At 56.1% G+C, this 15,162-nt stretch overlaps 1 protein-coding gene across 1 annotated transcript in view; it reads left to right on the top strand.

Moving 5' to 3' along the window:
• XYLT1 (xylosyltransferase 1) overlaps window positions 1-13,954 on the top strand; it is a 336,604-nt gene extending 322,650 nt beyond the window's left edge. Inside the window, exons 11-12 of the mRNA XM_062180382.1 lie at window positions 1,321-1,654; window positions 8,143-13,954. Coding sequence (XP_062036366.1) covers window positions 1,321-1,654; window positions 8,143-8,465 — 657 coding nt within the window. The 3' untranslated portion in view covers window positions 8,466-13,954. The remainder of the gene's footprint in view (window positions 1-1,320; window positions 1,655-8,142) is intronic.
• Window positions 13,955-15,162: the final 1,208 nt, after the last annotated feature.

Here is a 15,162-nt window from a genome sequence, read left to right as displayed (position 1 = left end):
GGAGTGAGCTGGAGTGGCTGCAGGGCCCCCTTCGATTGGGAGGTCAGGAGAGTGGACCCTGGGGGTCCCTGGCTGGCTGCTCAAGCATGTGAATAGAGGGTGATTCAAGCAGGACCCTGGGGTGGGAAGGACTCAGGTGAGATGGTGCTGGAGGGGACAGTACGTGGCCGTGTGCAGGGACCCACCCGGACCTTGGAGCACTGGGAGGCTGCAGGGGGTTGAGCAGTGAGAGAACATGTGGTGGGGTTTTTCTGGCAGAGAATAAGTTGTAGATGGCAGGGGTTGGTCTCACAGGGTTACACTGCTGCCTGTGACACCAGCGTCCCATATTCAAGTTCACATTCCGGTTGCTCCACTTCCGATCTAGCTCCCTGCTCATGCGCCTGGGCAGTCAGTGGAGAATGGCCCAAGTGCTTGGGCCCCTGCACCGCTGTGGGAGACCCAGAGAGGCTCTTGGCTCCTGGCTTTGGCAGCTCCGGCCTTTGCAGCCATTTAGGGAGTGACCCAGCAGGTAGAAGACCTCTCTTTGTTTGTCCCTCTCGCTCTGACACGGCCTTTCAAATAAATAAAAATATATTTGAAAATTTTAAAAATTGTGTGTAACAAACATGGAAGGAGAGAAACCAAAAGCTAATTGCTAAAGCTACATACACACACGTGTACACATACACACAACACACATATGCACCCATACACATACACATGTATACACACACATACATACAACACATGTATGCACACATACACACACACACATCAGCCAGTTGGGGGAAGGTGAGCTATGCGACATCGTCCATCCCAACGGTGCTGTTCGGGGTGTTTTTGGGGAGCCAGCACTGTCCATTCCTAGGAGAGCCACTGAGCTGCTGCAGAAGACAGGCAAGGCTGAGGGTCCCCGCTCTGTCCTAGCTTGTGCCAGAACAACTCCGAACCCTGAGCGCTCTTCTTTTCCCAAGCAGTCATTTCCAATGTAGTTTGGAAAACCAAGGACCCACACAGAAGCCAGATGTGCCTGCTCACCGGGAGCTTCCTGCACTTGTTCACACATTCCTGCCTGCAGTCGGGGCATGGGCGTTCCCAAGCGCACACCACGTAGTGGGCACACGAGACCCAACGGTTCGTGAAGGGACCACAGGTCTCGTGAGCTCCAGACTGGCCCCAGACCCCAGTTCTTCTGCTTCCTAGCTATGCAACTTTAAGCAGTTGATTTAATCGAGGTCTCCATTTCTCATCTGTAAAATGGGTACGTAAAGCTGAACGAGCAGGACCCAGCCGCTGGTTCAGGCCCCGTGTATCTCAGAGCTCACTCTTCTGTTTCAGGTTGGCACCGACTGGGACGCCAAGGAGCGGCTGTTCCGCAACTTCGGGGGCCTCCTGGGGCCCCTGGATGAACCGGTGGGCATGCAGAAGTGGGGCAAGGGGCCCAACGTGACCGTGACCGTCGTCTGGGTGGACCCCGTCAACATCATCGCAGCCACCTACGACATCCTCATCGAGTCCACTGCCGAGTTCACCCACTACAAGCCCCCTTTGAACTTGCCGCTGCGGCCTGGGGTCTGGACGGTGAAAATCCTCCACCACTGGGTGCCCGTGGCAGAGACCAGGTTCCTGGTGGCGCCTCTGACCTTCTCCAACAGGCAGCCCATCAAGCCAGGTGAGTGCTCCCGGGGGCTCTGCAGGGCACAGCACTCGGACGCGGGGCACGTGGCCGCTCCAGAACCGCGCTCCTGGTTCCCAGGCCTTTGTCCTGCTCGCCCGCCCCTGAGAGCCATCCAGGGTCCTCCCTGCACGCCAAGGCGGTGCCGTCTGTCCTTGAATCACATCCCTGTTTGTTAGATGTTCTCCCTGGCCTTCCAGGAGGTCTGAATCACATTTCAGACGAGGTGGGAAATGAACCCAGGCCTGGCAGACGCTGAGTCTCAGCAAATCTGTGTACTGTGTAGACTCGGGATGAGAATTCCACTCTGAGACAGGATACAGTAGGCAGACAGACCACCCGCATCCTAGTGGAAGTTACTCGCTACACATTTCCCAGAAGTACTTGTGCGTGGCAGCAGAGATTGGCAAACGACCGGCCATAAGCCAGACGTGGCCCGCTACCTGTTGTTGTAAATAAAGTTTTATTGGAACGCAGCCACGCCCACTCATCTACATGGCTGCCTGTGTTGGGGCCCGAGCTGAATGGCTGTGACGGAGACCCCATGGCCCACAAAGCCAACAATATTTCCTCTCTCAAGCTGCAGAACAAAATGATGGCCAGCCCTGCTGTACAAGGGTGAAAGGGCCAACAGAGAGCGTGACTGACGAAAACACGTCCAACCTCTTTAATCATGACCGAAATGCGAATTTAAAGCAACAGGGGGGTTCTGCCTCCCTCGCCGTGTTGGGAATGACGAAGGTCAGACAGCGCCCTGGGTCAGTCAGCCTGGAGGGTCAGGTTCATCTGCGCATGCTAAGCGGGAGGGTAAACTGCGGAGATGGGCCACGTCCTAGTGAAGTGGAACGTTTACCGTCTGAAAAGTCTACCCCGATCGCAGGCCCCGTAGAGACAGACACAGAAACGGTCACAGCGGGAGCGTTCCCAGCAGCACAGAATCAGAAACGGTCCGAGTGTGCCGTGTGTAAGAGGAGAAGCCGTGTGCAGTCAGTTCCGGCAGTGGAGTACTATGCAGCCATGAACACTGCTGTAGCACAGTGCTGGCCGGCATCAGCCTGGAGAGCACGCTGTCCAGGGGAACGTCACGGGGTAAATCACAGCCCGGGTGCATGTATTGGAAGTTCCAAAACAAAGCCAGCGCCGTGACCCGTGCCAGTTCAGCATCCATGAGTCCACACAAAGGCAGTGGCGTCCACAGGACACAGAGAACACGCAGGATGCCAGACATGGGGCCTGCCTGCCCCTCTCCCCCTCAGAGGTTTCTTTTACGCTTCCGTTTCTCCTCCTGCACCGTCAGGAGCCAAGGGAAATGTCTTCCTTGTGGCTCCAATCCTGCCTGCAGGTGCAGCCTCTGCCGACAGTTTGGTGTGGCTCCTTCTAGAGGTTTCTCAATGCTTGTAAAGCATGGACAGAACGTCCCAGAAACTGTGCTGCTTTTAAAAGCAGAATACATTTCGTCCTGAAACTTGTTATGTTCACTTTCCTCGTCAGGGTCTACAAAGCTGCGGCTTCATGAACCTGACTGGTGGACACGTAAACATCATTTGTTGTTTGGTGTGACTACAGTTACGCCTCAAGGAAGGGTTTTTAAATTATTTATTTCGGTGGCAAAGAGATCGAAAGGGAGAGGTCTCCCATCTATTGGTTCACTCCCAGTGCCCACAGTGGCCAGGGCTGGGTGCGGGCTGAAGCCTAGAGCCAGGAACACAATGCAGGTCTCCCACATGGGTGGCAGGGCCCCAGGTACCTGAGCCCTCGCCACCGCCTCCCAGAGTCTGCAGTAGCAGAATTCTGAAGTTGGGAGTAGAGCTCCCCAAGCACTCTCACACGGGTCGCAGGCATTTTAACTGTGAGACCAGCAGCTGTCCCAAGGAAGGTGTGTGGTCAAGCAGGTGCGTCCATAAGAAAGATCCTGGCAGCAGGATTCCAGGGCCCTCTGTGTCCGTGGGCCTCCTGCAGATACCAGACTCCACGAGGTAACAGCATTGTAGGCTGCACACACAACCTGCCTGCATCCTCCCCAGTTTCGTGCACAGAGCCTAAAACCTAATATAACGTGAACGCCATGGAAATAGTTGTTACACTGCCTTACTTAGGGCATAATGACAAGGGAGAAAACGTCTGGACATGTTTAACACAGACACAATTTCTCCCTTCAGTTATTTTCAATCCGCAATTGGTTAAATCCACAGATGCGGAACCTGCAGGCTGGGAAGTGTTCTCTGTCTCAAAGATAACAAACCTGAGGCCAGCGCCATGGCTCACTAGGCTAATCCTCCACCTGCGGCACCAGCACACTGGGTTCTAGTCCCGGTTGGGGCGCCGGATTCTGTCCTGGTTGCTCCTCTTCCAGTCCAGCTCTCTGCTCTGGCCCGGGAAGGCAGTGGAGGATGGCCCAAGTGCTTGGGCCCTGCACCCATGTGGGAGACCAGGAGGAAGCACCTGGCTTCGGATTGGCACAGCGCTGGCCATAGCAGCCATTTGGGGGGTGAACCAATGGAAGGAAGACCTTTCTCTCTGTCTCTCTCTCTCACTAACTCTGCCTGTCAAAAACAAACAAACAAACAAACCTGGAAGCCAGGAGCACACTACAGCCTCTGCTTGCTAAAAACAGCTCTGGGCTGGCCAGGTGTGCAGAGGGGCCCAGGTGCAGAGGGGGGACCACATGACAATGGCATAGACCCAGGGAGGGTATGCCGGAATTCTAAAGGGGGAGGGGCTTGAAGTAAATTCTGTCCACTTCTGCTGTCTTTGTGCTAAGCAAGAGAAAGACAGAGACCTAGTGTTCTGGAGATGGAAGCCTGTTCCACTCCCTTCGGAACCAGGCCAACAGCCCTTTCAGAACCAGCGGACACGAGCCCGCTCACTTAGAGCACTGAAGCGGTGAGGTGGAGGTCCAGGATGGGAGAGATGCGCCTGCAGGACAGGACAGAGGCGTGGTCCCGAACCCACCCCCACCCGCAGTAAAGCATGCTGGGAACTTCACTGGGGCCTGATTTTCCCAAGCTTTTCTTCCAGGGTTTCTGAGAACGGCAGAGCTCTTCCCACCCATGCCCAGAGCGACCCAGGGGTCATGTTACCCCTGAGAGGACGCAACCCCCAAGGCGTCAGTAATCATATTTGTTAACCATGTTGCAATGACAAGGAACACGAAGGTGGGAGCAATGCAATTTGTAAAATGATTCATCAAGAGTAATTTGCTATTGACGCGTCCCTGGTAATCTCAAGAAATCTGATGAGATGGAATTGAGGAAAATTTAATTATAGAGGCAAGTATCACAAGCTGATACTGTAATAGCATTTCCCACATTAACCTCATTTTTCATAAGGGTTTCTGCACCCACCACAATATTTAGTTCCCGGTGTTTGCTGGCTGCTCCTTCCACCCGAATCTCTTGTCTTTTAGCAGTTTGGATTCTCCCCCTCCCCAGCCTGTCATCTTGCACAAGGTGGCACGGACAGGCTCTGGTGCCACAAGTGTCTGCTGATAGCCGAGAGAGGTGGGCCAGGACCGGCTTGGGAAACATGGTGGCTCCCAACTCTCCTGAGAAAGAGAAGCCGTGCCAAATCGTAGCAAGACAGAGGAGGGGTTCGGTGTGTGCCGTGTTCCTGCCGCCCACCTGCTGCCCTTGTAACCAGAGACGCCAGCCCTAGGGCCCTGAAGCACTGGGGCTTGAAGGAATCACGTGCTTGTCGTGGCAGTTAATGCAGGCAACATCCTTGAATTCAGCCAGTGTTCTTGTTGTTAGAACGAAGGGCGGGCATAGGGTCTTTCTCCCTCTTCCCCCCTCAGGACCACACGTAGTAGCAGAAGCACACCTGCTGATTTCCAGGCCCTGCTGGTCGCCATTGGTGGGGGCAGCTGCTCTCAGGCAGACGGAAGCACCGTCTTCCGGTGGTTGTGCTGTCTCCTAGGTCTCTTCCATCCCTCGCCACGCTGAACTGAGCCAAGTCTGCTTCGGTGAAACGCAGCTCCCCAGATGCGTCGGCCAGTCTTCTAGGTGCATGCTTGCATGTAGCACTAAAACAGGCCATGGCTGGGAAGTTCTGCAAACTAGGAACGACGGGCTGCTTTCCCCCCGCACCCCCAACGGCTGCACCTCCTGCCTCCCCACCTTGAAGCCCTGGAGCGTAGTGACAGCCCCTCGCGTGCACCCTTCCTTTGTGGTTTACAGAACACGTGAACTTCTGCTTTTGCTTCTTGCCAGGGCTGTGGGTCTAACTGATGCCCATTTTACAGCCCTACAGGGGGGTGTGTGTGTGTTGTGCACATATCACACCAGCAAGAATAAACCTAGCTAAACTTTTCCAAGCGTTGAGGACATGCTAGGTGCCATTTTAAGCACTTCAGAGGAGTTAGCATGTTTAATCCTCACAAAACAAAACTTGAGCATGTTGAGTCGAAGTCGGAAGCCATATGCTGGATATACGGGAGTTGGGGATGTAAACCCAGATGGGCTGACCGCCGTACCTGGGCTCTTACCTGAGCTCTGGACAGAGTAGCTGGCTCGAGGCAGGTCCCCAGCAAGGCAGAGTTACCGAGAGGGCCACTGTATGGTGTTACGTCTCACCCCCGTCTGGTGCAAGCTTCGTGCTTTGCAGGATGAATCTGCGTGCTGTGGCCAGCGCTGATGCCTGGGCTTTTCCGGAGTTCGCGGTGGACCCTCAGCAGCTGAGAGCTGGGCTCCTCGCCGGGCTTCCAGCCTGGCTCCAACACGCGTTACCGGTGTGACTTGGGGGCAGGTGCTTCACTGGGCTTGGCACGTGCTGTCCCCTCAGCACCTGCATGTGGCAGTCAGCACTCAGCGTGGATGTCCCCTCCCCCCATCACTCAAACCCAGGGGTCCGCAGACCTTCCCCATCCAGGGCTGGGCAGTAAATACTTACAGCTTGGCAGGCAGAATACGCTCGCCACCACGGCCTCTCCCCTCCGTGTGGCGGCACAAAAGCAGCCATAGATAATAAACAAGTGGGCACAGCTGTATTCCAATAAAACTTTATTTATAAAACCAAAGGGTGGGCGGATTTTGCTCAAGGGCTGTGATCACCGGTCCTCTGCTCTGACCCTGGTCCCTGTTGGTTCTCTGCCCTCATCCCTGCCTGACATGATCTTCCTTAGGGACTTGGTTTTTTTGGTGTCAGTCTCCACCGAATTGTAAGTTCTCGACCTGTCTGGCTCATACCACCATCTGGAATAGTCTTGGATCTCTAGGAATGCTATGCATATTATATTATTTTTTTAAGACAGGCAGAGTGGACAGTGAGAGAGAGAGACAGAGAGAAAGGTCTTCCTTTGCCGTTGGTTCACCCTCCAATGGCTGCTGCAGCTGGCGCGCTGCAGCTGGCGCACCGCACTGATCCGAAGCCAGGAGCCAGGAGCCTCCTCCTGGTCTCCCATGGGGTGCAGGGCCCAAGCACTTGGGCCATCCTCCACTGCACTCCCGGGCCACAGCAGAGAGCTGGCCTGGAAGAGGGGCAACTGGGACAGAATCTGGTTCCCCGACCGGGACTAGAACCGGTGTGCTGGCGCTGCAGGCAGAGGATTAGCCTATTGAGCCGCAGCGCCGGCCACGTATTATATTCTTATCCAAAAAATAAATTTCTTAAAGACCAGAGAGGCCTGGTAAGCATGTGTTTAGTGAACACCTTGCACAAAGTAGGTGCTTGCCGGCGCCATGGCTCAACAGGCTAATCCTTCGCCTTGCGGCGCCAGCACACCGGGTTCTAGTCCTGGTCGGGGCACTGATCCTGTCCCGGTTGCCCCTCTTCCAGGCCAGCTCTCTGCTGTGGCCCGGGAGTGCAGTGGAGGATGGCCCAAGTGCTTGGGCCCTGCACCCGTGTGGGAGACCAGGAGAAGCACCTGGCTCCTGCCAACGGATCAGCGCGGTGCGCCGGCCGCAGCGCGCTACCACGGCGGCCATTGGAGGGTGAACCAACGGCAAAAGGAAGACCTTTCTCTCTGTCTCTCTCTCACTGTCCACTCTGCGTGTCAAAAAAAAAAAAAAAGTAGGTGCTTGGACGACTGTCTGGACCATGGAAGGTGTTCTGTGATTACAACAAGGTGACCTCGAAAAGTTTGCGGAAAACAGAATTAAAAGATAAGCTACTTTTGGTGCAAAAAAAATGAAATTCATGCAGTTTTTCCATAATATGCATTTCCATTCATTTTTTTAACCTCCTCCTATTCGTGGATTTCAAAATGTTTGCACCAGAGTCACCCGATGTTGTAGTTCCATGTTGCACAGACTTTTTGAAGTCTATCAGGTGCATTGAATGAACGAAGGCCCCGTGCCCCATAAAACGCGGGTTGTGTCCTGGTGGGCTCCGTTTCTTTGCCTGTAAAATGGGACTGCTGGGAGAACTTCCCGACGTGACTATTGTGTGAACTACCGAGGTGAGCCGAGGGCCGGTGCAGCTCTCAGCGGGCGGTGAGGCAGGACGGTGAGTGGCTGCTCTAACCATGGTGCTCTTCCCTTTGCTTCCAGAGGAGACCCTGAAGCTGCACAACGGGCCCCCGCGCAGTGCCTACATGGAGCAGAGCTTCCAGAGCCTGAACCCGGTCCTCAGCCTGCCCATCAGCCCCGCCCAGGTGGAGCAGGCTGGGAGGAACGCAGCGGCCACGGGCACAGCGCTGGAGGGCTGGCTGGACTCGCTGGTGGGCAGCATGTGGGCCACCATGGACGTCTGTTCCACAGGCCCCACCGCCTGCCCCGTCATGCAGTCCTGCAGCCACACAGCATGGAGCTCCTTGAGCCCTGACCCCAAGTCGGAACTGGGGGCCGTCAAACCCGACGGCAGGCTCAGGTAGCACCGGGCACACGTGTGCCACGGTGGGATCTCACTGGGAAAGCAGCCAGAGGGGCTGGTGGGTTCTCAGCCCTGGCGTCCCACGCAAGGGGCCCAGCTGGCTGCAGAGTGATGGAGAAGAAAGGTCTGGAAGCCGGGGCAGGGTCGCCAACAACCTGCAGCTGGCCAGCTGGGAGGCGGCTCCATGCCGGCGGTGGTCTCACCTCTCGGGTCGAGCTTCAGGTCCTGCAGCTTCCTCGTCTCCCCCGACCCCAGCAGCCCACCCCTCCCACCCTGAGCAGCAGCACTTTGGTGGCTCGGCGCAGAGGTAGGCAGAGGTTCAGGGTGCAGCTGAAGCCCAAGCTACAGAGTGAGAGGTCCCCTCCCCGGGCGCAGCCCACTGGGCCATCTCCGCCAAGGGCATCTGCTGAGGACCCTCTTCAGAACACAAGGGCTCTGTAAAAGCCAGTGTGACAGCACTGCCCAAGCCTCCTGTTCCAGCCCCAGCCCCAGCCTTCTGCTTCTCTTTCCGCTTCTCTCCAGCCAGCCCCGGGAGCCCACGTCCTAGCCCTTTCCCAGGGAGGAGGCAGGCTCGCAAGGGCTCCAAGCCTCCCGTGAGTCCTTTGTGGACTGAGCTGTCTGTGTAACTAGACGGGCAGGAAACCCTTTTGCTGTGCCATGGCCAAGGCCCCCCAGCAGTGTGGGTGGCCGGCCCACACTCCCCCTCCCCTGAGGCTGCCACATTTGGTAACAGAAATGGGCTGATGCTTTGAGACAGGAGCTTCGAGTCTCCAAGCCATTCGGGACCTCTTTGTTCCTGGAAGTCGGGAGCTTAGAGGACCATGGCCATGAGACTCGCAGACCTGCCGGGAGCAGAACTCCTGAGCTGGATGGCACAGCAATACCGGCACCCGCCGGGGCCCTTCTGGTCTGAGCTCAGGCAGCGAAGCCTCTGACTGGCACACTCAGGGCTGCCGGGAGTGACCACAGCGCTGGACCAGACGCGCCGCCTCCGGGAAGCTGTGTTGCAGGTTGGGTTTTTAATTCCCTGCCCTTCCTTATCGGAGCTGCCAGGCAGTCCACCTGGACACCCGACGCGAATAGGAGAAGGCCGGGTCTCACAAACGGGGCAGCTTGTTTAAAGATCAAAGCTCCTGTTAGTCACCGGGCTCCAGTTACCAGAAATCGGGGTCGGGGGTGGGGGCTCTCCTTCTCGTGCTCCCCCTGGAGGCCCACCCTGCTTCCTGCCATCCCACCTCCCTGGGAAAAGGCACGCCCTGCTTGCCAGCTGTCCCCGTGGGTTGGAGGACACGGCCCGCTGCCCCCGCCCAGCGAGGCAGGATGGCCTGCTGGCCATGGAGGACGTGGAGAAGGGACACTTTCAGTATTTATTATTTCTCTGTTTTAGTCCATGACTAATTCGTAGGTGCTGTTTTCGCAGCTTGTCCATTATGTTCTCTTACTAACTGAAGCTGCCTTTGTTCACAAAAGGCTCCCTCCCCTTCCCTTTCTCCGTCTGTCCGCCCTGCACCCACCTTGTCCTCAGAGGAAAGGAGGTGTGTTGGACCCCAGGAGGAGAAAGCTTCGAACCGCGTCACCCGCCAGCTGGAAGTAGGGAGCCCTTGGGACCCCTGGAGCCCCACTTTTCCTTCTGCAGGGTGGGGATTCCTGAGCCGCGCCCACCCCAGACTCGGGGCTATGCCAGGCGGGAGGCCCAAGGCAGGACTGTGCTGCAGGACTGTGCTGCGTGCGGGCACCTGAGCCAGCCTCGCGGGCTCCCTCCAGGGCTTCCTCTAGCCGATCTCACTTTGGGCTTGGAAGTGACAGAGGCAGAGGAAAGGGGGCTCCTTCAGAGGGGGGTCCATGGTAGGCAGCAGGGGAGACCCCGTGGGCACCGTCCGGGTGCGGGCTGCCGTCCACGGCAGGGCCAGCGACCTCAGAGCCCCCGGGGTGGTCTCACAGACTACAGGAACCCTGCCCTGGGGGCCACATCCTCTTTCTGCCCCCAGCGTCCCTGGGCTGCTGTAGCCGCATGGACAGCCTTTCCTTCCACCTTCCTTGCCTGGCCTCTGGGGGCTGCACATCCCCAGACAGGGCCCTCGCCCTCATGAACATCTCACTTTCTCCCACCCGGAAACCAGAGCAGAAACGACAGAGCCAGCTTCCTCTGGGGACCATCCCCCCTCTCCCCAAGCCTCCCCCCACCGACTCCTCCTCCTCACAAGGGATTCCAGAGCTGAGAAGCCAGGTGGGCGTTCCTTTGTCTCCGGTGTTTTGGGACCAGAGAATAAGTTTGCAGATTTCCATTTGGTTAAACAAAGAGAATTCCAAGCGCAGCCCCCTGTGATGTGAGAAAGGGAGAGCCTTTCCCTGGGAGAGGATACTGTAACTCCTTTTATTTTGTGTCCCCCTCCCCCCCAGCATGAGAAGGGTTTATCGGAGGCCATCCTTCAGGCAGCCTTGAGCTGTGGCGGCTCCAGGATTCCGAGGGCATGGAGCCGAGGTCGCCGCAGGCCACATGGCCGTCTGCAGAGTGGCAGCAGGGCAGGCTCAGCTCGGACTAGGTCCCTGGGAGCTCAGAAGGCGTGGAGGTAGGACTTGGGGGTAGATGTCTGGGGTTGGGGGAGGAAGCTCCCATGGGCTGGGCACAGTTCCCCACCCAGCCCATAATTCTAAGGCAGACACGGAGCTCTGCACATGGCCGGGCCCAGCCCTGCTGCCCAGCACCCTGGCTCCCAGGCTCCCTGGGTGTAAGAAGTACACTAGGTCCTCCTCTTGGAAAAAGACCTCCTGGTGGGACCAGGGCTCAGGCTGGCTTGATTTCCTATCATCAGTTTCACTTTTAAAATGCCACATGAGAGAGATCACACAGTCCCCCACCCCAGAGGGGCAGCTTACAGCTCCTCTGGGCACCTGTGTGGCGGGTGGGGCCCCTGTGCCCTCTGGTTGTCTGTTTTGCAGATAAGAGGTGGACACGGGCTGAAACGCTGGCCTCGTGGCTGAGCAGGCACCAGGCAGAGAGCAGCAGCAGCTGGGTGTGGGGCACAGCCACGTTCACTGCGGGGTGGGGGGACGTGCAGGCAGTGGTCCGCCTACTCAGCCTTAGGGATGGCGAGGAGGGCATTCCAGACCAAAGCCACACCCTGTGGCGGCTGGGTCCTGGACGCAAGCCTGCATGAGTGGAGCCGCTCCTGTTAGACGAGGGCACGCCCGAGTCCACGGTCGTCCCGGCAAGCCTGTGCCTGGTCCAGCGCCCACTGTCCCTGGGTGTGAGTCTAAGTCCAGTGCGGCACAGACTTCCACTTTGGCAAAGGGAGCCACGGACCCAGGTTTTTGTAGGAAATCTAGATGTTCAATGTTGGCTATTTAAAACAACCAAGAGTATGGATGAAGAAACATTTCATAGTTCCCCCTTGGGCACTGCCAGCAACCTCTGACCTCTGGGGCCGGGGAGTTCAGGGGCTGCCCTGATGGAAGAGGAAGAAGCTGGCATTAGGGCAGGGTAAAAAGGGATGGCTCACGTGGGACCGGCCCCTCCCCTCCCGGAGACGGCCCCGCAGAGGGGGACGCTCGTGGTCAGCTCTCCTGGTCCCAGGACACCTGGTGCTAAGCAGAAGGAGCAAGATTGGGGGTGCTAAGCCGCTGCTGCTTAGACACACAGAGGTTCATGACTGCCTGGGTCTACACCGTCATGCCGGGCAGACGAGGTGAGGGCAGGGTCCAGGAGGGCCGGGGTAGGGCGAGAGGCAGCTGGGCCCGCTCCAAAGCCCAGGTCTTGGCTGCACCTTCCAACCCGTGCAGCCTCTGCGGGAGCCGCACGGGGCCGTCCTCGCTCATGGGATGTCCTCTCTGCTTCTGCCTCATGGGTCTACCACAGACGCTACCTCATTGTGTCTGCTGAGACGTTTACCTGGCGGGGGAGAGGTGTCCAGATGTGCTGGGGCTGAATGTACGATCTATGCAAACCCCCCGCCCCATCTCAGTCTGTCTCCCTTTCCTCCTCCCCCCCCCCCCCTTCTCTCAGAAGTATTTCTTTCTGTAACCTTGCAAACGGGATGCTGTACAGGACCCTCTAGGACAGGAGGGCTTCCCACGCCTGTGTGTCTCCCTCCTGCGGTCCTTGCTTCTGTTCTCGCCGAGCCCGTGTCAGGAGAAAGCGGCCTCTTCTCCCTCCACTTGGCTGGGGAATCCTCCCCCCACCTCTTCACCGGGAAGCAGGTGCTGCCCCCTTGCGCCACCCACCCCCATGAACACAGTGTTCTCCATTCTTCATTCCCGTCCCACTTGCTTCCCCCCAGTCCTTCTCACCCATGCCCCCCAAAAAGCCTTAGGTTCCTCCTTTTTGAGATGTGGCCTTACAATTATTTTTGGGAAGCTGACCGTCCTCCCCGCCCCATCCCCACCAACGCCACAGAAAACAGAACGCCCGCGAGGCCGTGGGCAGCCCTTGGCACCAAGGTCTTCCATAGGAGAAATGGGCTTCTTGCCTTTCCTATGGGCAAAACAAAGGCGTGGGTGCTCCAGGGAACCGCAGCCAGCTCCCGCAGCCTTCTCTGAGCCTGTGGGGCCACTGGGACAAGCTGGGTGCTCACAAGCGCCTCCCCGACCTGCCCCTCCCCTGTGACTGGGTGAGTCAGGAGAGGTGCTCCGTCCATCTCTTCCTCCTTCCCGCCTGGAAAGCGCTGGCGGTACGTCTCCCCGTGAAGGGTCGTGTTCTCAAAGCGAGCACCCCACCCCACCTCCGGACGACACCTCCTTACCCTCCTATCGCTCAGTGTTGATGGAGGCCAAAGACAACCCCAGGGTTTTCATAGGAAATTCACTGGAATTGAGCGCAATTGTCTTTGTAGTCCCTTCGTCTTTTTTTTTTTTTTTTTAAAGATAACAATTACGTTGTCGATAAGCGTTTATTTGGGTACTTGTTAGAGAGGCCTCACAATAAGTTATTGTCCCCTTCATTGTTCTCAAAGACATGTGGTGATATAGTTTTTAAAAATAACTATTTTGTTATAGATCATAATATGCATAAAACTGTACAGAAATATTTTGTAATGTATTGATTTTAAAAAAGAATCTGTAAATAAAGTTTTAAAAGAGAGAGAATGAATTCAAATGGCACACTCTGAAAGATGTAGATATTTTGCTATTTATTTAAAGGAGTATTTTAAGAGATATTGGACTATCTGAAATTAACCAACACTCAAAGTTCCAATCACCCAGATACTTCTCCTCCAGGTAGAATGTGTGGGTCTCAGAAACAACTGCGTAACCTGCCCATTTTTTGCACCTCTTCTGTCTTTTCATTTAGCAGGAAAACAACAACAACAACAAAATTGTGCCTTAGCTGTATTTTTTTGTCTAGGGGAGTTTGTTTCTGTCCGACAAAGCAAAACTTTTGCAGAAAACAGTGGATGTATTAAATACTGTATCATACCAAAAACACTGCAGGTGTATATAAATGCTTTCTGTCATACTGTGTTTTCAGATGCAGAATTTTAAAATTAAAAAAAAAAACAAAAACACTGTCTTTATGGAACAGTCGCTGTGTGGTTTTTTTCCCAGCAATGCTGTGCATCTTCCTGTAGCCATCCGTCATCTACTCAGTGGTGGACAGGCTCGCTATGTAATTTATCAACCAAACACACACTTTTGAGAAGGAGAGGCGGAACCAAGGTGCTGGGAGGCTGAGACCACAAGGCATCAGAGGGGCCTCTCGTGGGAGAACCTGTACACGTGTTCCCCCGTGAAGACTGCTGGCCTCTCCCGATGGGCTCACTGCACCGCCCTCCTCCAGGTGAGGCTGGGACTCCAGTGCAGGTGTGAGGTGAGGTGGGGAGGGGGGGGCGTGGCAAGGAGGCCGTGCCTCCCAGAGTTTGCAAGTAGTTTTCTCTCTGGACTGCTGGGTCACCAGCTCTGTCTCCCTTTCCTCTTCACCACTAAGCTAGACCGTATTTCCCAGATGGCCTTGCTCTCAGGTGTGGCCAAGTGACGTACTTTAGGCCAGTGGGACGTGGGTGGGGTGCCCATGAGGGCCTCCTCTCTCTGTCTTTTCCCCATTTGCCAGTTCAGACGTTCTTGATTTTGTGCATTTATTCAGCTGGTTGATACCACAGCTGTCTATGGGAACCGTCACACAGCCCTCAACATTAAGTAAGGCAGAGCCACAATACAGAAGGGACCTGGGCCCCTAGACAGTCACTTGGAGGCCTTGTAATCAGAGACACCTGTCAGTGACATGAGAAGAACCGAGAATGTGTCTGTTACAGCAGCTGTCCATCCAGAAACGGAAATTCACATATTCCTTTAAGAAAACCCAAACATCAACCCCTTCATTCCGTAGATAGAGACACACAGCCAGGCGGGTGAAATGATGTGCCTGACGCCACATGCGGTCATTTTGATCAGGTCTGGCAGCAAGGTTTTCCACCCCCCAGCGACACCTGGACAGGTCTTTGGGAAAGCCAGTTCCTTCATCTGTGGGCCGCTCACTGGGACACTTATGTGGGGCCTGTGACAGCCATGGCCCAGGACAGGGAGTGCCCAGCTGGCTGGGATGTTGGGATGCTGCTAACCCACCCTTTAAAATCCTTCCAGGCCAAGTGTGGCACTGAGACCCAAAAGGATTGTATCAGCTGATGGATGGACCCACACCTCATTGGCCAGCACCCTTGTCCAGCCTGATCGTTCAACCAGTTCCCTCTTCTCTGCCCAAAGCGAAG

This window comes from Lepus europaeus, chromosome 21 (genome assembly GCF_033115175.1).
Source record: "Lepus europaeus isolate LE1 chromosome 21, mLepTim1.pri, whole genome shotgun sequence".
Lineage (NCBI taxonomy): Eukaryota > Metazoa > Chordata > Mammalia > Lagomorpha > Leporidae > Lepus > Lepus europaeus.
The sequence above is the reverse complement of the archived record's forward strand: the minus strand, read 5'-3'. Positions and strand labels throughout refer to the sequence as shown.